General features: G+C 36.4%; 1 protein-coding gene across 3 annotated transcripts in view; it reads right to left on the bottom strand.

Annotated features, from left to right (window-relative positions):
• Positions 1 to 22,271, bottom strand: part of SCLT1 (sodium channel and clathrin linker 1) — a 283,591-nt gene that overhangs the window by 58,348 nt on the left and 202,972 nt on the right. For all 3 annotated transcript variants that reach the window (XM_082603421.1, XM_082603422.1, XM_082603420.1), the window contains 2 exons: positions 19,979 to 20,171; positions 14,293 to 14,489 (listed from right to left, as the gene is read on the bottom strand). In XM_082603421.1, coding sequence (XP_082459547.1) covers positions 14,293 to 14,489; positions 19,979 to 20,171 — 390 coding nt within the window. The remainder of the gene's footprint in view (positions 1 to 14,292; positions 14,490 to 19,978; positions 20,172 to 22,271) is intronic.

The raw sequence follows: 22,271 nt of genomic DNA, 5'->3' as shown, positions 1-22,271 counted from the left end.
TTGCAGGATACAAAATTAATGCACAGAAATCTCTTGCATTTCTATAGACTAGCAATGAAATATCAGAAAGAGAAATTAAGGAAACAATCCCATTTATCATTGCATCAAAAAGAATAAAATACCTAGGAATAAACTTATCTAAAGAGGTAAAAGACCTGTACTCAGAAAACTATAAGACACTTATGAAAGAAATCAAAGATGACACAAACAGATGGAGAGATATACCATGTTTCTTGGATTGGAAGAATCAATACTGTCAAAATAACCATACTATCCAAAATATCTACAGATTGAATGCAATCCCTATCAAATTACCAATATTTTTTCACTGAATTAGAACATAAAATTTTGCAATTTGTATGGACACACAAAAGACTCCAAATAGCCAAATCAATCTTGAGAAAGAAAAACGGAGCTGGAGGAATCAGGCTCCCTGACTTCAGGCTATACTACAAAGCTACAGTAATCAAAACAGTATGGTAATGGCACAGAGACAGAAATATAGATCAATGGAACAGGATAGAAAGCCCAGAGATAAACCCATGCACCTATGGTCGCCTAATCTATGACAAAGGAGGCAAGAATATACAATGGAGAAAAGACAGTCTCTTCAATAAGTGGTGCTGGGAAAACTGGACAGTTACATGTAAAAGAATGAAATTAGAATGCTCCCTAACACCACACACAAAAATAAACTCAAAATGGGTTAAAGACCTAAATATAAGATGAGACACTATAAAACTCTTAGAGGAAAACAGGAAGAACATTCTTTGACATAAATCACAGCAAGATATTTTTTGACCTACCTCCTAGAGTGATGAAAATAAAAACAAAAATAAAAAATGGGACCTAATGAAACTTAAAAGCTTTTGCACAGCAAAGAAAACCATAAACAAAATGAAAAGACAGCCCTCAGAATGGGAGAAAATATTTGCAAATGAAGCAACTGACAAGGGATTAATCTCCAAAATATACAAACAGCTCAGCCAGCTCAATATCAAAAAAACAAACAACCCAATCAAAAAATGGGCAGAAGACCTAAATAGACATTTCTCCAAAGAAGACATACAGATGGTGAAGAGGCACATGAAAAGATGCTCAACGTCATTAATTATTAGAGAAATGCAGATCAAAACTACAATGAGCTATCACCTCACACTGGTCAGAATGGCCATCATCAAAAAATCTACAAACAATAAATGCTAGAGTGGGTGTGGAGAAAAGGCTACATTGTTAGTGGGAATGTAAACTGGTACTATGGAGAACAGTATGAAGGTTCCTTAAAAACCTAAAAATAGAGCAACCATATGATCCAGCAATGCCACTCCTATATATCTGGAAATATATCTGGAGAAAACCATAATTCGAAAATACACATGCACCCCAATGTTCATTGCAGCACTATTTACAATAGCTAAGACATGGAAGCAACCTAAATGTCCACTGACAGAGGAATGGATAAAAAAGAGGTGGTACATATATACAATGGAATATTACTCAGCTATAAAAAGGAAGAAAATAATGCCATCTGCAGTGACATGGATGGACTTAGAGATTGTCATACTGAGTGAAGTAAGTCAGACAGAGAAAGACAAATATCATATGAAATTGCTTATATGTGGAATCTAAAAAAATGGTACAAATGAACTTATTTATAAAAAAGAAAGAGTCACAGTTGTAGAAAACAAACTTATGGTTACCAGGGAGGAGGGATAAATTAGGAGATTGGTATTGACATATACACACTACTATATATAAAATAGATAACTAATTAAGAACCTACTGTATAGCACAGGTAACTCTACTCAATACTCTGTAATGACCTATATGGGAAAAGCATCTAAAAAAGAGTGGATATGTGTATATGTATAACTGATTTACTTTATATCAGAAACTAATACAACATTGTAAATCAACTATACTACAATAAAAAATAAAAAGAAATACATGTATAACTGGGATAAAATTACTTTTCAAAAAATCAAGTCGTATTCCTGAAGTCATGAATTGTAAAGGGCATTAATAATCTTTCTAGCCCAGAATACAAGCAGCAGACATGGTAGTATTAAAACTATTTTGGTAGACTCAAGGGAGTTAAATTCAACATTCTATGTGTTTCCTTTTGGCAAGGCACTCCACTCGATACTTCAGGGAATACAAACAAAAATAAAACACATTCACTATCAATAATCTACTGGGAGTGATCAGTTGGTGTGCACAAATTACATATACAATATAGCCAAATCCAAGCATCCAAGAAAAAAATTTTATGGGTTTAGAGTAGGATAGAGTTTATAATGTTTATAAATATTTTTCAGTAAAACATATGAATAGGCACAATTAAGGAAATGTTTCTGTGTATCTATATACATGTGTATATGTGTGTGTGCACACGTAGATACACCCGTATCAAAAATAGCTTCCTATCATTTCATGTCAGGTTTTGCTACAGAAGTGTATGCATATAACTTAGAAAAAGACTGTTTTCAGAGTTCTTTTGAATTTGGAATTGCAGATAATGAATTGTAGACTTGTATAAACTTTTTAAAGTCCGGAGTTTCCTCATGTACGACAAGGGAGTGTGACAGTTAATTTTATGTGTCAACTTGGCTGGGCCATGGTGCCCAGATGTTTGGTTAAACATTATTCTGGATGTTTCTATGACAGTGTTTCTGGATGAGATTTACATTTAAGTCATTGGACTTTAAGTAAAGCAGAATGCCCTTCATAATGTGGGTGGGCCTCATATAATCAGTTGATGGCCTGAATAGAACAAAAAGCTGACCTCCCCCAAGCAAGAGGGAACTCTGCAGTAGACAACCTTTGGATTGAACAGTAACACTGGCTTTTCATGTCTCCAGCACGAATGCCTGTGGGCTTGAAATGCAACTCCTTAAATCTCTAGCCTGCCAGTCTTCTCCATCAGACTTTGGACTCACCAAGCCTCTATAATCAGTTGTGTCAATTCCTTAAAATAAACCCTTTTATAGACACACACACACACACACACACACCCTATTGGTTCTTTTTCTCTGAGAAACCCTAATACAGGGGGTATAATAGCATTTATTTCATAAAGTTTTTGAGATGATTAAAGGAGTACGTAAAGTGTCAAACAGTGTGTATTCAAGAAATTACAGCTATCATAAATATACTCTTTAGATTGATGTTAAGTCTATATTATTTTATATGGTTTTGTTTTTCCTTATGTAAGCACTGTGAACTACCCAACATCAAGAATTACATTATGACAAATACATGGTGGTAGCTTTCGACTGCATCAACTTAGTTAAGCTGGAATTATGTTTTCCAGGATTCCTTTCCCTGGTCCTAGGCTGGTGTTGACCATAAGAGAAATTTGCGCAGTAGGCTGTGAAGCTGGCCGGCACCTGGCACTGTGGCAACTCATGCACAGTTGCTGATATGTTAGGTCACTATGTTCGTGTGGGGCACCACCAGAACCCACAGCAATTCCATCTTCTGCCTCTTGGCAGATGTCCTCTTTTGGACTCTTGGGTCATATACAGATCCATGGTGAAGGGCAACAGCTTCTCCTGCAGATCATCCATGAAAGTGGTTGGAGGTAGATGTGGTGAAAGACAGGTGAAAATAGGGTTCTTGTTTGTCCTTGTGAGTGCTCTCATCTACATCCAGGTTTCCTTCACAACCGCTGATTTAGCTGACACACAGTGACTTCAGGCTTAGCATCAGATGCAGACACAACGACATTGCACTGATTTCTCTACCAGTGCCACTGTGTAAGGCCTAATTTCCAAAATAAATCCCATATTCTATATCACCCAGAGTAGCTCTGTTTCCCTGAATAAAACCTGATACATAGAGGAACTGGTACCAGAAGTTCCAGAGGAATATAACCTTATGAATGGGTACTCTAACTGGTTGTGAGTTAACTAGAATTGGTTCTATGCTTTGATTAAATTTAAAGGCCAGTGGTAAAGGGGACACTGGTAATCCATGGTATGCAAAGGTAAAAGAGTTACTTAAATTATTACTTATATAATCAAGTGCCTGTACAGCATATGGTTTTGAGTGACCAAATAATTAATGACATAGAATAGTTTAGTGAATGAAGAGTATAATGCAGCTTTTAGGTACAATGGAGAACTTTGAAAATAAAAATAAGAGGTCAGAGTTTTCAATTATGAGCTCAAAGTCTAGATTAGGGGCCTGAAATCTACCATGACTACCCTAAAAGAAACCCTTATCTCTACTGGCTGCAAGGCTGAGTTTTCTGATAATCAAATCCTAAGTCTAATTCCATGGATGACTGAAATACACCACAGCCTGAATTCCCAACCTTGCAGGGTCTTTTCATCCCTACAAACTGAAATGGGGACATGTGAACAGACAGACTCCAATGAAGCTGGAGCCTTGAACCCTTAAATTCTGTAATGCCTCCTTTGCCAGTAGAAGCAGTCCTTCTACTGTTTGGGAAGGTAAATCTCCTTTGCCTGAAAGGTGGCCTCACCTGAGAGGGTTGCCTTGCAAGGAATAGGTGACCCCCTTCACGATTTACCTTACAATCACCCATTGCTTCTATATCTGTAGCCAGACTGAAGTCTAATAAGCTCTAGGAAATGAGGTACAAAACAAGACCTGTGAGGAGGCAGAATGAACTAAAATAATTATGATTTTGCCAATTTTACACAGAGAGTATGTGTGAGAATAGATCCTAAGGGTGTTAGATTACAGCAGAAAGAATAAAACGTTGGATTAAGCCACATTTACCAATATGGGCTCACAAAGCAGATATTCTAGATCCAATGAATTAGCTTGAGTATTTTGGTTTGCTTGGTCGGTTGAACAAAATCTGGATTCAAAGGTGACCTGAACACTGAAATGTAAGAAGCTCCTTGTTATAGAGTGCAGCAGGGTTTCTCAACCTTGGCACTACTGACACCATTGGCTGGAAAATTCTTTGCTGTGCAGCGCTGTCCTGAGCATTGCACGATGTTTAACAGCATCCCTCTCCCCTATACACTAGATGCCAATAGCATCCTTGAATGTGTCTGGATATTTTCAAGACAAATATTCCGGGGAGGGGAGGAGGAAAAAAATCATCCCCACTTGAGAATCACTGGTGTCGAGGAAGTTATCAAAAGTTAGGGAGATTGGAAGACTAGGGTAGGTTTTTTAAATGTTAAAACCAATTCATCCATCCTTCAACTATGTCCGTCAGGAGGGTCCAGAGGACATTCCCTTCACCAAGACTATGAGAAATATAGTCACAACAGTTGCCCCAGTATCCCTGAAGAGCTCTGTAGTGGTTATTCTCTGTTGGACTGAAATGACAGTGGGAATTGCTACCATGGAACAGGGCTTCCTGAAGTTAAAGAAAATGATACAATTCTCAACAGCAAGGGTGATGTACTGACATTAAATCTCCAAAGAAAATGCAGTCGTCATTACTGGAATGGCAGTAGAGTTGAAGTAGTAATCAGTAGAGTATGATTTACAGAGATCTTTGGGGCTTGATAATTTTATCACTGTCACCCTAGAACTGAAATAGATGGGCAGTCTACTAAAGTCTTATTTGATTTGCAGAAATAGAAAAGCTCTAGGTCTTGTGAATAGCAGTCTTGAATCATTGTAAGACAGTGTCATGACCCTTTAACCAATTCTCAAACCTGAATCAGTTCACAGACTCAGAGCTCTTGGATGAAGGAAGGAGCTGTAGGTTCCTTTGAAGGAAACTTTTATACATTCATATATACTACCTCCTGGCCTTCCCCTAAGAAGGACCTGTGAAGAGCAGGCAGGGTACCCATGCAATGGGGAAGGGGAAATTCAGACACTTTCAGGATTACTAGACACTTGCGGAAATGACAAATTCCTGGAGACCCCAAATACCACTGTGGTCCACCAACCAGAGAGGTTAATGTAGGTCAGGTCATCAAAGGAGTTTTAGCTTGAGTTGTCTCACAGTGGACCCAGGGTGTCCATAATTCTACCCTGTGGTTGTCTCCCTGGTTCTGAGATGCATAACTGGAAGAGACATATTGAGCAGTTAACTGGCAAAATCTCTACATTGGTTCCCTAACCAGTGAAGTAAGGGCTATTATGATAGGAAAGTCCAAGTAGCATTTGGTGAAGTATAGTGAGTACAGGAAGAGTAGAATAAATGCTGGATTTTTTGGTTTATCTTCTTTTCAGAAAGAGTTGTTTCTATAACATCTTCCAAAGGTAACCAAAGAATTTTTTCTTTATGTAATATCATTCTGAAGTCACAGACTTTTAATATACTTGGTATGTTGCAATTTACGGCAGATATTCTTTCTGATGCTCAAACTGTCACTACATGGGTCAGTGGGAGCTTCCTCAAGTTGGCTCTTGGGTCCTTTTAATCTTGATCCCTTCCTAGCCTTTTGCTACCACAGGGTGTTTTCCAGGCTCATCTTGTACTTTCCTATCCCCGATCTGTAATCAGTCATTCATCTAAGGAGTCCTGGTTTGTTTTAGGATACCTCATTGCATCTGAATACTGGTCACTGTATCTAGGACCTTTTAGTGGACAAAGCTAGGAAATATATATTTTAAAGAGTAAAACACATCATAAGTTCATATACTAATATTTCCAATTTCAATTTAGAATTATAAGTTTTATTTAATTTCTTTGAGTTTTTTCTCCTTATGATGAAAATCTTGGTTCTTAAAGACATTTATATAATTACTCATTTGCTTTATCCTATAATTGTAAGTTTCACAGTAATAATACCAATGTTATTGCTAACAAAGACTACTGAACACATTTTATAATTTTTTTGCATTTCCTTTTATGCTTAGGATTAATCTCACTAGGGTATACAGCCTAATTACTCTGTTAAATGTCACATGAAATAACTCACCTGCGTAGTTAAGCCATCAACTTCCTACAGAATTGTTGATTTATTTAATTTTACGTTCAATTTTTAGGTATTGTTTTTAAATTTTGATTTAATTAAAAATAATTATATAGGGACTTCCCTGGTGCCGCAGTGGTTAAGAATCTGCCTGCTGATGTAGGGGACATGAGTTCGATCCCTGGTCCAGGAAGATCCCACATACTGCGGAGCAACTAAGCCTGTGCACCACAACTACTGAGCCTGCGCTCTAGAGCCCACGAGCCACAACTACTGAGCCCACGGGCCGTAAGTACTGAAGCCCACGTGCCCTAGAGCCTGCGTGCTGCAACTACTGAAGCTGCACACCTGGAGCCTGTGCTCCGCAACAAGAGAAGCCACGGCAATGAGAAGCCCACGTACTGCAACAAAGAATAGCCCTGACTCGCCACAACTAGAGAAAGCCCGTGCACAGCAACAAAGACCCAATGCAGCCAAAAACAAATAAAAAAGAAAAAACATTATATAAACATTTATATAGTTTCAAAGTCAAGCCTACAAATCTATAAAACAAGGTTCATTTAAAGAAGTCTAGTCTTCATCCTTATCCTCTTCTCTCCCCTCATGGAAAACTATTTAAATTATTTTTTGTCTTCTCTTTTTAAAAAAAGCAGAATGTGCATCTGTCTGTCTGAACGTAGTGTATATATAGCATGTTTGTATATATATGTACACACACACACTCAAATGCCCTCCCTGCCAATGGTAGAATACTATACACACTATATACTACTATTTTTTTTCACTTAATATGTTTTGGATACTCCTCCATGTGCTAGTATTTTGACTGGCATTACAATGACTCTACATATAGTCAGGGTGGGGAGTGTTAACAAATTTATAATACTTAGTATTCTGATCAATTAACATGATCTCTACTTACTTAGGCTTTCTTTAATTAGTTTTATTTTTACTATTTATTTTATTTTTTTAAATTAAAAAAAGTTTTTTAAAAATTACTTTTAACATCATAGTTTTCATGTAGAAGTCTTATACCTACCTCATTTGTTAAATTTATTCCTGGGTATTTGATATATTTTGATGCATTGTAAATTTTACTATTTTTAAAGTTTTATTTTGAAATGTTTGTTGCTGGTATGTATGTAGAAACACAATTGGTTTTTGTATGTTCACCTAATACTCTGTTTATGAATTATTTTGGATTTTCTACATATACAGTTATGCTGTCTGTGAAGAATGACTGTTTACTTCCTTCCTTTCCAGTTTATATACCTTTTATTTCTTTTTCTTGCCATAGTGCACTGATTAGGACTTCTGGTACAAATACTAACAGAAGTGGTAACAGTGGTCTTCTTTGTCAACTTCCCAATCTTCAAAGGAAAGTTATTAACACTTTATTTTATTTTATTTTGCTGTTAGGAATAATGTTTAGAATAGATGCTTTTATAAAATTAAGGAAATTCTATTCCTAGTTTGCTAAGAGATATATTGAAAATCATAAATGGATAGATATTAAATTTTCTCAAATAGTTTTTCTATATCTATTGAGAAGGCCTTATGATTTTTCTCTTTTAATTAATTAATAAGTTAATGTGGTAAATTACAACAATTTATTTTCTAATACTTTAATAGTTTTGCATTCCTGGGATAAAGTCAAACTGGTAATAATTTTTTTGTTAGTTATTTAATGTTCTTAGTAGATGCTTTCTATAATTCATGTAACTTTTTTAGTCGTGGTAGAGGGCAGGTCCAAATTTCCTACTTCACCATTAAATGGAAGCAAAATTTTTTCTTTTCTCTTTAATTCATTCTAAATACATTTTCATTCCAGCATTCCACCAAAACTGTTCTTACCATAATTAACAAGACCACCACAGAGTGCCAAACTGAAAGGTTCATTAGAAACTTCATTCTTAAAAGGCACACACAAAATCTTATGTGCACCAGGACCCAGGGCAAAAGCAGTAATTTGATAGGAGCCTGGGCCAGACTTACCTGTTCGTCTTGGAGAGTCTCCTGGAGAGGTAGGGATGGCTGTTACTCATCCTGGGGACATAGACACTGGTGGCAGCCATATGTAGAAGCTATATACTGTGTGGACACTGATGCTTGTGGCTGCCGTCTCCAGATCCTCCCTCTAGCTCATTAGTGCCAAGACCTGGTACCACCAAACAGCCTGTAGGCACCAATGTTGGGACGCCTCAGGCCAAACAACTAACTGGGTGGAGACACAGCCCATCCATCAGCAGACAGGCTGCCTAAAGACTTCCTGAGGCCACAGTTGCGCCTAGACATGGCTCTGCCCGCCAAAGGACCAAGACTCAGCTCCATCCACCACTGAGCAGGCACTGGCCATGCCCTCCAGGAAGCCTGCACAAGCCTCTAAACCAGCGTCACCCAGAGGGGGTAGATGCCAGATGCAAGAAAACCATGATCCTGCAGCCTTCACACCCAACCCATGCACAGCAGGCCAAGGCAAGCTTCAGAACACCACAATCCCCCATAACCAACTATATCAGGAACCAGCCCCTGCTCACCAGCAATCTGACACCAGCTCTGGGATCCTTGGGCCCTGCAGCCAGACTCCAGGACCTGGCTCTGCCTGCCACTGGTACAGCATTAACCCCAGGACCTGGCATCACCAATCAGTGGGCAAGCAACAGCCTGGAGTCTTCTAGACACTGATTCTGCCCACCAGTGAGCCAGCACTAGCCCAGAGCCCACTAGGGTTCTGCAGCGAGCTGCTTTGTGACCAGGTCTCACTAACCAGTATCCAGCAGCATCTGCACAAGGTGGGCCTGGCAACCAACCAGGCTAGGGGACAACAAGCCTACCAGACTGTCCACATGGTCAGCCTGCCACAGCAGAAGGACACACACAGACCTCTTAGGGGGAACCCATAGAATGTATAGCTTGGGCAACAAGAGGGGAGTATGCTGCTGGGACACATAGGACATTTCCTACCAAAGGCCACTTCTCCAAGATTGAGAAGCATAACTAACCTACCACATACATAAAAATACAAATAATATGAATAGCAACTTAGGCAAACTGAGGCAGCAGAGGAATATGTTCCAGACGAAGGAAGAGATAAAATTCTGGAAGAAGAAATAAGTAAAGTGGAGATAGGCAATTTACCCGAGAAAGAGTTCAAAGTAATGATCATAAAGATGATCAAAGAACTTGGGAGAAAAATGGATGCACAGAGCAAGAAGTTAGTAGTTTGTAAAAAAGAGTTAGAAAATATGAGGAATAAACAACCAGAGATGAAGACTACAACAACTGAAATGAGAAATACACTAGAAAGAATCAACAGGAGACTAAATGATGAAGAGCAACAGATCAGTGAGCTAGAAGACAGAGTAGTGGAAATCACTGCCACTGAACAGAAAAAGAAAAAAGAATGAAAACAAATGAGGACAGTTTAAGAGACCTCTGGGACAACGTCAAGTGCACTAATATTAGCATTTCAGGGGTCCCAAGAAGAAGAATAGTGAGAGAAAAGGCCTGAGAAAATATCAGAAGTCATAATAGATGAAAATTTCCCTAACCTGGGAAAGGAAACAGTCCCCCAAGTCCAGGAAGTGCAGAGAGTCCCAAAAAGGAACATACCAAGAACATTGTAATTAAAATGACAAGAATTAAAGATAAAGAGAGAATATTAAAAGCAGCAAGGGAAAAGAAACAAATAACATACAAGGGAATGCCCATAAGGCTATCAGCTGATTTTTCAGCAGAAACTCTGCAGGTGAGTAGGGCGTGGCACTATATATTTAAAGTGATGAAAGGAAAAAGCCTACAACCAAGAATACCCAACAAGGCTCGCCTTCAGATTTGACAGAGAAATCAAAGGCTTTACAGACAAACAAAAGATAAACTTCAGCACCACCAAACCAGCTTTCCAACAAAAATGTTAAAGGAACTTCTCTAGGAGAAAAAGAAAAGGCCATAACTAGAAACAAGAAAATTACTGAATGGAAAACTCACCAGTAAAGGCAAACATACAGTAAAGGTAGGAAATCATCCACACACAAAGCTAGTAGGAAGGTTAAAAGACAAAACTAGTATAATTATCTATATCCATAATAAGTAGTTAAGAGATACTCGAAAAAATTAGATGTAAAATATGACATCAAAAACAGTAATCATGGGGGCTTCCCTGGTGGTGCGGTGGTTGAGAGTCCACCTGCCGATGCAGGGGACACCGGTTCGTGCCCCGGTCTGGAAAGATCCCACATGCTGCGGAGCGGCTGGGCCCGTGAGCCATGGCCGCTGAGCCTGCACATCCGGAGCCTCTGTTCCAGAACGGGAGAGGCCACAACAGTGAGAGGCCCATGTAACAACAACAACAAAAAAAATAGTAATCATGAAGGGAAGACAGTACAAATACAGGGTTTTAAAATGTATTTGAAATTGAGATGGGCAATGTAAAACAATGTAAAACTGCTTTATATATAAAGCAGTACCTATACTGCTTTAGAAAAACCTCATGGTAACTGCAAAAAAAAATCTGTAACAGATATATAAACAAAAAAGAAAAAGGAATCCAAACATAACACTAAAGATAGTAATAAAGTCACAAGAGAACAAAAGAAGGGAAAGAAAAGGCCTATAAAAACAAGTCCCAAACAATGAACAAAATGGCAATAAGAACATACATAATAATTACCTTAAATGTGAATGGACTAAATGTTCCAACCAAAAGACACACAGTGGCTGACTGAATACAAAAAAAGACCCGTATATATGCTGCCTACAAGAGTCTCACTTCAGATCTAGAGACACGCACAAACTGAAAGTGAGGGGATGGAAAAAGGTATTCCATGCAAATGGAAATCAAAAGAAACCCAGAGTAGCAATACTTATATCAGATAAAATAGGCTTTAAAATAAAGACTATTGGAAGAGACAAAGGACAATACATAATGATCAAAGGATAAAATCAAGAAAATGATACAACAACTGTAAATATATATGTACCCAACATAGGAGCACCTAAATACATAAGGCAAATATTAATGGACATAAAAGGAGAAATTGACAGTAATACAGTAATAGTGGGGGGCTTTGATACACCACTTACATCAATGGACAGATCATCCAGACACAAAATCACTAAGGAAATCCTTGCCTTAAAAGACACATCAGACCAAACGAACTTAATTGATATATATAGAGTATTCCACCTGAAAGCAGCAAAATACATTCTTTTCAAATGCAAATGGAACATTCTCCAGGACAGATCACATGCTAGACCAGAAAACAAGCCTCGATAAATTTAAGAAAATTGAAATCATATCAAGCATCTTTTCTGACCACAAAGCTATGAGACTAGAAATCAACTAACTACAAGGAAAAAACTAAAAAACACAAACATGTGCAGGCTAAACAATATGCTATTAAACAAGCAATGGATCATTGAAGAAATCAGAGAGGAAATAAAAAGAGACAAATGAAAATGAAAACACAACAATCCAAAACTTATGGGACACAGCAAAACAAGGTCTAAGAGGGAAGTTTATAGTGATACAGGCTTACCTGACATTTTTCCAAAGAGGAAATGCAGATGGCCAACAGGCATATGAAAAGATGTTCAACATCACTAATCATCAGGGAAATGCAGATAAAAACTACAATGAAATATCACCTCATACATGTCAGAATGACTACTATCAAAAACAACATAAATAACAAATGGTGGCAAGGATGTGGAGAAAAGGGAACCCTCATACATTGCTGGTGGGAATGTAAATTGGTGCACTCCCTGTGGAAAACAGTATGGAGATTTCTCAAAAGCTAAAAAAAGAACTACCATGGGACCTGGCAATTCCACCCTTGGGTATATACACGAAAAAAACCCCACCACTAATTCGAAAAGATACATGCACTCCAACGTTCATAGCAGCATTATTTACAATTGCCAAGACATGGAAGCAACCTAAGTGTCTATCAATAGATGAATGGATAAAAAAAGATGTGGAGTATATACACAATGGAATACTACTCAGCCATAAAAAAGAAACTAGTGAATATAACAAAAAAGAAGCAGGCTCACAGATATAGAAAACAAACTAGTGGTAACCAGTGGGGAGAGGGAAGTGGGGGAGGGTCAGTATAGGGGTAGTGGATTAAGAGTTGCAAACTATTAGGTATAAAATAAGCAAAGGATATATTGTACAACACAGGGAAAATAGCTAATATTTTATAATAACTATTATATAAATTAAATAAAACCTTTAAATATTGTGAATCACTATATTGTACATCTGTAACATATAATATTGTACAGCAAATATTCTTCAATTAAAAAAATAATAAAATGCAAAAAAAACCCCACAAACCTCAACGGTTAGGACTATATTGTCTTCACATGAGCTGCCTAAATTTGAAACCAGGACCTGTCACTTCGTTAGCTATGTGACCTTGAACAAGTTCCTTAACCTCTCTCAGCCTCAGTTTATCTGTAAAACGTAAACATCACCTATTTTTATCGCTTACTCTTTTTGATTTTTTTTTTTTAACCATTCTGTCTTGATTCTTGTTGTCTCGATATTTTTTCTCAGTCTCAGTAGAATTTTCGTCTCTCCAAACTAATTTTCAGAACTTAGTCCTCGGATCGCTTTATTTCCCTATCCAGACTTCGTTTCTATACCTTCTCATTCTATGACTTTAAAAATCATGTGTATGTTAATGATTTCCAAATATACAGCTCCTGTTGCAATATTTTTCCTGAACTCCAAACTTATGTATCCAACTAACAAGTTGATATTCTGACTTAAATGTCTTTTATGTGGCTCATACTTAACACGGCCCAAAGCAAACTTTTTAAAAAAATGATTTTCAGTCCTTCAAAACTTAATCCAAGTTACCATCATTTTTTACTTGGATTATTACTGTACTGGTTTGCTTTCTCTCTTCTTCTAACCTTGACCCTGTCCAGTCTATTCGTCACACAGCAGTCAAAATGACCTGTTGAACAGTTAAGCCTGATTATATCATTTTGCTAAAAGTCCTTCATAGCTTCCCATTTCATTCGTCATAAATGTTCAAGTTCTTTCTGCATGGGTCAGCAAATTCTTAAAGGGCCAGAGGACAAATATTTTAGACTTTGCAGGCCAAACAGATTTTGTTGCGACTACAGAACATTACTATATCTATATGCAAATAGTATTAAGATTCTAAACTGCTATATCCAACAAAAATCATTGTATTTTTTGAAGTATGCATAAAATTTATAAAACAAACAGTATTAGTTTGGTTTATAATGCTTAATATTTTTCATAGTAGTTTAATAAATATTTGCTGAATAAAATATATAAGTACACGGCCCAGATTTATACATTTTTACAAAAAAAGATTATGGCAAAAACATTAAACTAAAAGTTAAATAATTTCTTCTGTAAAACGTATCGAACAATTAATAGTGGACTTACTTTAGACTACTGATTCTAATTTCTGCACTCTCAGTGAGTTTCTTCATTTCCTCTTTCCACCTACAGGCTGCCTTCTGCTGAGTTGCTAAGAGATGCCTCAGTTCAACCGTGGAATTTCGATTACTGTCTTCCATCTCTCTTAACTGAACTTCAAACCCATGTTCCTTTATTGAAAATTCATGCTCCATCGTACTGATCTAAGGAATAAAATGAACACAGTATTTTTTCTTTTCTGTTTTTCTAGGAGATATAATGATCAATGATATATACAAAAGGAATCATTTTTTGTGTTTGCAGCATAGAAATATTTGGATGAGAAACCTATATAAAAATTAAGTTTATAATTTGTCTCCATCACAGATGAAGACATCCTATTTTATAACATAAATTTAATGAAACCAGAATTATGATGGACTACAAATTTTTCACCACTTTCCCCAACACCTTAAATGCCAGTAGGAAAAAAGTATACTATCTGAAATAAAGCTGCACTCATCATCTACTTTTACTTTTGTTGCCAGAATCCATAGAAGATATTCATGCTCTCAGTAACTGAAAGTTGGGTTTAAATGGAAGCCATTTATGTTTTTAAAACACAAGAAGTGTTCATTGGTTTATTATAAAGGATACAACTCCCGCACAGTCAAATAGAAGAGACACACTGAGCAAGGTATGGATGTAGGGGGAGTGCTGAGCTTCCAAGCCCTCTCCAAGTATGCCATCCTCCCAGCACTCTGATGTGCTCATGAGAAGCTCATCTTAGAAGCTCCTCAAGTCACTTTTGATTTACATACTAAAGTTCAGATTGTCTTTCAAAGGGCAGGAATTCCTTTACCACTTCAGTTACAGTATAAATGAATAATGTATTTTGTTTTTCAGGAAAAGACTAGTGATTTTCAGAAACTCATATGGAAATGTCTTCAGTTATTTCTAGGTTATTTATGTCATTATAGTAAAAATACCTTAATGCAGAATGAACATACAAATAAATGCTCTTTGGATACCCTAAAAGCTTTCTCAGCTAGGTTCAGGGAGAGAATTAACCCTAATGTCCTAAAGTACCCAGTGTATTTAGTGAACTGTCTGCTTACGTATGCAGCTAGAATGAAACTACCTATTACCATACTTCAGGCAATTGAGGAAACAGTTAAATAGTTACAAGAACAATTTCTTTGGTGCACTCTCAGGCCATTTTATCTTGCTACACTAAAGAAATATTATAAAGAATATCTATCTTGTGATATTCTAATGTGATTTAAAAATGGTGACAGCTGGAATGACTTCTAGTGATTGATTAAATATGACTGTTTTTAAACTCAAAAAAGAATGAATAAGGAACTCGATTTTACCAATTCCAAAACACCAAAGAAAACTCAACAACAGCTAAACCCACGGCTCATGGGGGAAAACTGCAAACATCCTGTCCTCACTACCCCTGCTAAATTCAACATCTTCTTAAAACTCTTAAACTTGTTTTCTCAAATGGTACACAAGTAGAAATTGGACTTTATAAACACTGGCACTGGAAAAAACAACTTTGGATTTATTAATTGTGTATTACATTACTGCTGTGCAAGCCTCCTGAGGCTCCGTGACTCCTGCTCGATTTAAACAATTTTTGAATTACCGAATTCTACAAATTTAGAATTGAATATCCTTCCCTGCCTCAATCTCCACTTTCTCTGGAGAAGCCATGGTTCTGACATCTTAAGTGGAAGTATTTAATTCTGTCTCTGTCTCTCTCACACATGTATTAAAAACTGATCTATGCGTCTATATAGCTTTAGCACTCTTCCTGCCTACTTAACTCCCCATTTCCACTTGGAAAATCTATTTGCAGTTTGATAAGCCTTTTTCTACGGTCCTTCATGATAACCTGTCTCTAATTCTACAAGCTTGTATTATGCTACTATTCCCTTCTCTTTCTTTGTTTCTGCCACAGTGCCTTCTCATTCTTGGGTCTTTTCACATGTTGTTCCCTTTTCCTGGAATAATCTTTCCCCTCCTGCTTATCTTAGTTATCTCTAGTCAACTTTTAGAATTCAGCTCAATTATTGATCCTACAGGGAAATTCTCATACCATCTATCGAGAAAAAGCTCTCATAGTGCCCTACGCTTTTCCTAAAGGGTATTTATTAGTTTGCAAAGATACATTTAAAGTTTTCCCACCTCCATGCAAATAAGTTTTTAAGGATGGGGACCATGTCTTTTTTGTTTACTATTACATTTTCAGCACCTGAATCATAGTAAGGATGTCAAAACATATCTGTAGACTGAATAAATGATAGCTTTCTGGTATCAAAATTTAGTCTTCAAACAAACCCCAGATCCTTCAGCTGATGCAATTCCGATTGTTAAACTGGACAGGTCTACACTGATGTTGGAAGGATAAGGACCAAAACAACCATGTCTTCTATAACAACAAAAGTCCTACTAATGATTCAATTCAGAATGTTGGGTTGGAAAAAAGGATTTATGGTCTCCTTCCCTTCTCCTTTTGTGTCCTTCCTCTGCAGAAAACTACTCAAAAGTAGATAAGGTTGCTAAAAACTATCCATTTCCTAATTTTATATTTTTATGAGGGGTATTCAGACCACAGAGATATGGAGATCCTTTTCAGAAAGAAGGGAGGAGGAGTTAGGAAAAGAGAAAGCTGGGGTGGAAAGGACAGCAGTGGCTTTAAGATCAAATGAAAACTTCATATAATAAGTTGTTAAGGTTCTCAGCCAACTGACCTCTCAACATCCAACTGTCTTGATCTTTTTGGCTCCTTTCAGTTTATCTATGAAAGATCACACTCTTTTTCAAGGGGGAGAAAAGCCGCAAAGTGTAGCACTAGATTCCTATGTTGTCAAAGAAGGAATTGGCTACAAAGGAGCAACTTATCTGACAGCCCTCCTCCATAAAATAGAATTACAGCTATCTAGTTAGTTCAGAACTTTTGTCCCTTATTTACCAATGATTCTTCTCTTAAGCTAGATGCAGACTTGGCACAAAGGGAGCATTTTTGGTAGATAAGCTTTCTGTCACCTATTTGTTTTCCAAGAAACATCAGTTACTATCCTGAATGGTTAAAGATAGAACAGGTGCAGTATCAAGTGGGGAAATTCATCATTAATAGTTTTTAGTTATTAATCCATATGAAATTTAAAATATAAGATGAAGATTTAACATTTTTTCACCAACGTACATTGACTTTTTTTAAAATTATGTAAATGTTTCAGTGTGGAAACTCTCAAGCATACACAAAATAGAAAGACTATTACAATGAATCTCTATATGCTTATCACCCAGCTTCCATAATCATCAAACCCATAGCCACTCTTGTTCTATCTATAATCCTACCCACTTTTCTCTGCCAAGATTTCTCTCTCTCTTACAATGAAGTACATGAATCTTAAGGATACAACTTTTACATGTATACTGACATACCAGAGTCACCACCCATATTTAGGTACCACAGGAGGCTCTCTCACATGCTCTTCTAATCAATATTCACCCACCTAAAATGTAACCATTATTCTGATCCCATCCTTATAGGTAATTATGCCCATTCTTCACTTTCATATAATGAAATTAATAAGACTATAAGCTTTTTTATGTCTGGCTTCTTTGTCCAACATTATGTCTGTGAGACTCACCCACCATTGCTTACAGACATAGTTCACTTTTTTCTTCTATTCCCATACATGAACATACCACAGTTGATTTATATCTCATGTTGATGGACATTTGAGTTATTTTCAGTGCTTTGATATGATTAAAACTTCTATGGATATTCTTATACACATGTTTTGATGAACACAAGCACTCATACCTGTTGGGTATGTAGCCATTATTATTATTATTTGGCATAGTATGCATGTATGTCCAGCTTTAAAAGATACTGCCAAATGGTGGTTGTATCAATTTACACTCCCCAAAATAACATGAAAGTACCAGTTGTTTTACAACTTTGTCAACACTTGATATTGTCAGTTTTAAAATTTTAGCCATTCTGGTAGCTATGCAGTAGTACCTCATTATAGGTTTAATTATATTTCCCTGACAGATAATGAAGTTGAACATTTTTTCATATATTCTCTTTTATAAAGCGTCTATTTAATTCTTTTGCCCATTTTTGGAAATGGGGTGTCTGTTTTCTCCTGATTGCTAAACGTTTTTTCCTTATTAATTATTTCCTTATTAATTGGTGAAAGTTTTTATATTCTAGAAATGAATCCTTTTTTTTTTTGGTTGTATGTATTATAAATTCTTTCTTCCATTTTTCACTCTCTCAATGGTGTCTCGTTTGGATGCCTTAAAAATCTTAATTTTAATGAAATCCAATTCATCTATCTTTTCATTATAATCAGTTCTCTTTGTGTTGTTTAAGAAATTCTTTCTTAAGGTCATGAAGATTTTCTCCTTAAGTTCCATCATTTAATATTTCACATTTAGGTCTACAAGACAGCTCAAATTAATTTAAATGTATGGTGTGATATAGGGGTCAAGGTTTATTTTTAAAATATGGACCCAGTTGATCTATTATTATTGTAGCATGATTTACTGTAAAGATCTAGCAGTATTTGTCATAAAGATAATTCTTTCCCTTTTGAACTTCCGTGATGCCTTTGTTATAAATGAGGTGATTATGAAAAGTGGGTTTGTTCCTGGACTTTATTTTGTTCCATTGATCAGGTCAATTATTCTTATACAGATTACACACTATCTTTATTACTATACCTTTATATCAAGTCTTGATGTCTGGTAGTATGACTTTGCCCCTTTGTTTTTCAAAGATTTCTCATAGTCTAAAGCACCAAGCACAAGCTTCTTCGCATATGTAATGGTCTCTTTTTCAGAGTTCAAGCTTTTATAAATAACCACAGTGTTTGATACTTGCAAAAGGAGTCATTCAATAAATATACACTGATATGAATTAGGTTGGAATGTGAGTTCTTATGAGAGCTCATAATAACAAGGAAAAAGTGAAACACTACTGTTACCACCCCATATCCTTACTACGAAACTGGAAAATATAGAGCTTTATCATAAAGAGTTAATGCCACTTTTTACAAAAGTCACATGGAATGGGGAAAGGCAAGCAACACGTTGATGGTGACACCTGTGCTTGAAACTCCCTCAAACAGGTTATCATGTTCCTATTGCCAAACCATGTAAGCATTAGAGTAAAGAAGGGGGGAAGGAGAGAGAAAATAATAGGGAATTTCCTTCCAGAGGAGATTTTTGTCCCTTGCTTTCTTCCTGTCATGGAATTTTTAGACTACCTATGAGGAGTTCTCAGAGCATACTGACATATCATCCGCTATACAGCTAGTTTTAAGAGTTCTATTTTCAAGAGGCTATTATGGAGGGAAAAGAGAGGACGGCAGTCCGTAAAGTTATCTAATCTATAGCTTTGCTAGCACTGCTTAAATTGCTTTGGCAGGAATATCAGTGCATTTCATGGTTGGAAAAGAACTTTTTTGTTTGTGAATAGTGAAAGCAATCATTTTCAAGTATGCTTGCCAAGTTCTACAATAAAGAAAAGACTGGCTAACACTCTGCATTATGATTTAGTGCTATCTGATGAGAAGGCAAAAAAAAAAAAAGACCTTAAAAATGTTTTACTAGGTCTCTGTGAATATTCTCTATATTTTGATTTTCACAAGTACACATTTAATTCTACTAGTTTTGAAAGCACCTTTAATTTGGCTTTTTTTTGAGCCTCGAGAGCAATCTTTCTTAAATCCTCAGTCTGTTTCTGTAACTGTTCATTTTCCTGCTGAAGTTTCAGCCTTTGTTCACTGACAAATCCACAGTTCTCTCTCTCAGACTCCAATACATTTTGAAGTTTCTGAATCATTTCTTGGCAACGTGATATCTCTTCCGAGGAACTGAATAAAAAAAACAAAACAAAAGGAACCTTTAAACTTAATGATCTGTAATAGAAGCCAAGAAGTCTGTCTATATTTTATACTGTAGACCTGTTTTCTTTGTTCTGAGCCATTTCTCCTCACTATAGACTTAAACTATGTGGTTTCACAATGTTACGTTACACCAGGTAAATACGTTCAATTTAAGCAATCTTAACTAACAATAGATAACCTGCACTGTTATCACTCACCTAGAAAGTCTATGTGAAACCTCTTTCAAATTTTTACTAACACTGAGAATCACTGTGTAAAGAGGACTTCAAGGGGACAAACTAAAGCTAATGGTGAGGAAGGTGGAGTAGGTAATAGTCAAAACTCCCTTCATTATCAATCAACTCTGTAGGAAGACATTAGCTGACTACATAAATTATGAATTATAATAAGACCCAATTCATATTTTCCTGTTACGTGTCTTAGAAACGGTTTTGATAAACTTCTAGTCATATAAACTTCTTGTTTTATCACAGGTTAAATAGGTTATATTTCTTGAACTTTCTCAACAATGGATTATTGAGTGACACAACCTCCAGACATGTATCTTGTTTCAATATACTGCTAATTTTTATTCCTATCTTTCAAATGTCCATCTTTTCAATCCCAGATAATCAAATACTGTGAACATTCCCTGGTCAATAGGTGTCACAGGGAATATATAAGGTCCTTTACCCCCTTAATACTTGTAGCCCCTTCTTTCCTATTTCAACCTTGGCTGATTCCTAATGAAATGATGGATCTAGGCAATGATCCTCAAAAAATGCTCAAGTCAGAAAGATGCTGAGATCAAAAACAACAACACATTATGTGCTTTCAAACAGGAGTCCAAAATATTAGCATTTATGAAGCATTCTTATAAAAAAGTGAAAGCTGAATCAGATCAAGCCTCTTGATTTAGTTATTAGTTTTTAGGAACTGCATGGGGCAGGAAATAAGGTAAATGACACCACATATATGCATATAGGTAGAGGAAACTCTACAATACTAACAACCCAGTTTTTCAACAAATTATTTATAAGAAAAAAAGAGAAAGGTGGAGATTCTTAGAGAAAATATATATATATCCATCCCCATATGTACACATACACACACACACACCACCTGTCCTTTGTCCATTCTTCTGTCAACAGACACTTAGGTTGTTTCCATATCTTGGTTACTGTCAATAATACTGACTGCAATGAACATGGGAGCGCGGATATCTCTCTGAAGCAATGATTTTGTTGCCTTTGGATCTATACCCAGAAATAGGATTGCTGGCTCATATGGTAGTTCTATTTTTAATTTTTTGAGGCACCTCCATACTGTTTTCCATAGTGGCTGTACTAATTTACATTTTCACCAACAGCATAGAAGGGTTCTCCCTTCTCCACATTTTTGCCAACACCTGTTATCTTTTGTCTTTTTGACAACAGCCATCCTAACAGGTGTGAGGTAATACCTCACTGTGGGTTTGATTTGCATTTCCCTGATAATAAGTGACGATGAGTACCTTTTAATATATCTGTTGGCTGTCTATGTCTTCTGGGAAAAATCTGTTCAGGTCTTTTGCCTAATTTATGTGTTTTTTTCTTTTTTCTTTTTTTTTTTTTGCTATTGAGTTGTTAAGTTTCTTACATATTTTGGAAATTAACTCCATATCTGATGTATTATTGGCAAACATTTTTTCCTATGTCATAGGTTGTCTCTTCACTCTTCACTGTTGACTGTTTTCTTTGCTATGCAGAAAGTTCTTAGTTTGATGTAATTCCACTGGTCTATTTTTGCTTTCGTTACCTGTACTTGTGGGGTCATATTCAAAAAAACCGCTGCCAAGACCAACGTCAAGAAGCTTTTCCCCTATGTTTTCTTCTGGTAATTTTATAGTTTCAGAACATACATTTAAGCCTTTAATCCATTATGACCTTATTTTTGTACATGGTGTGACATAAGGGTCCAATTTTCCTTCTTCATGTGGATATCCAGTTTTCCCAGCACCATTTATTGAAGACTATCCTTTCTCCATGTGTGTTCTTGGCACCCCTGTCAACGATCTATTGACTACAAATGTGTGTATTTATTTCTGCA

Source organism: Mesoplodon mirus (assembly GCF_964341445.2).
Source record: "Mesoplodon mirus genome assembly, chromosome: 2".
Classification (NCBI taxonomy): Eukaryota; Metazoa; Chordata; class Mammalia; order Artiodactyla; family Ziphiidae; genus Mesoplodon; species Mesoplodon mirus.
This window is presented reverse-complemented; position numbering and strand designations above follow the sequence as displayed.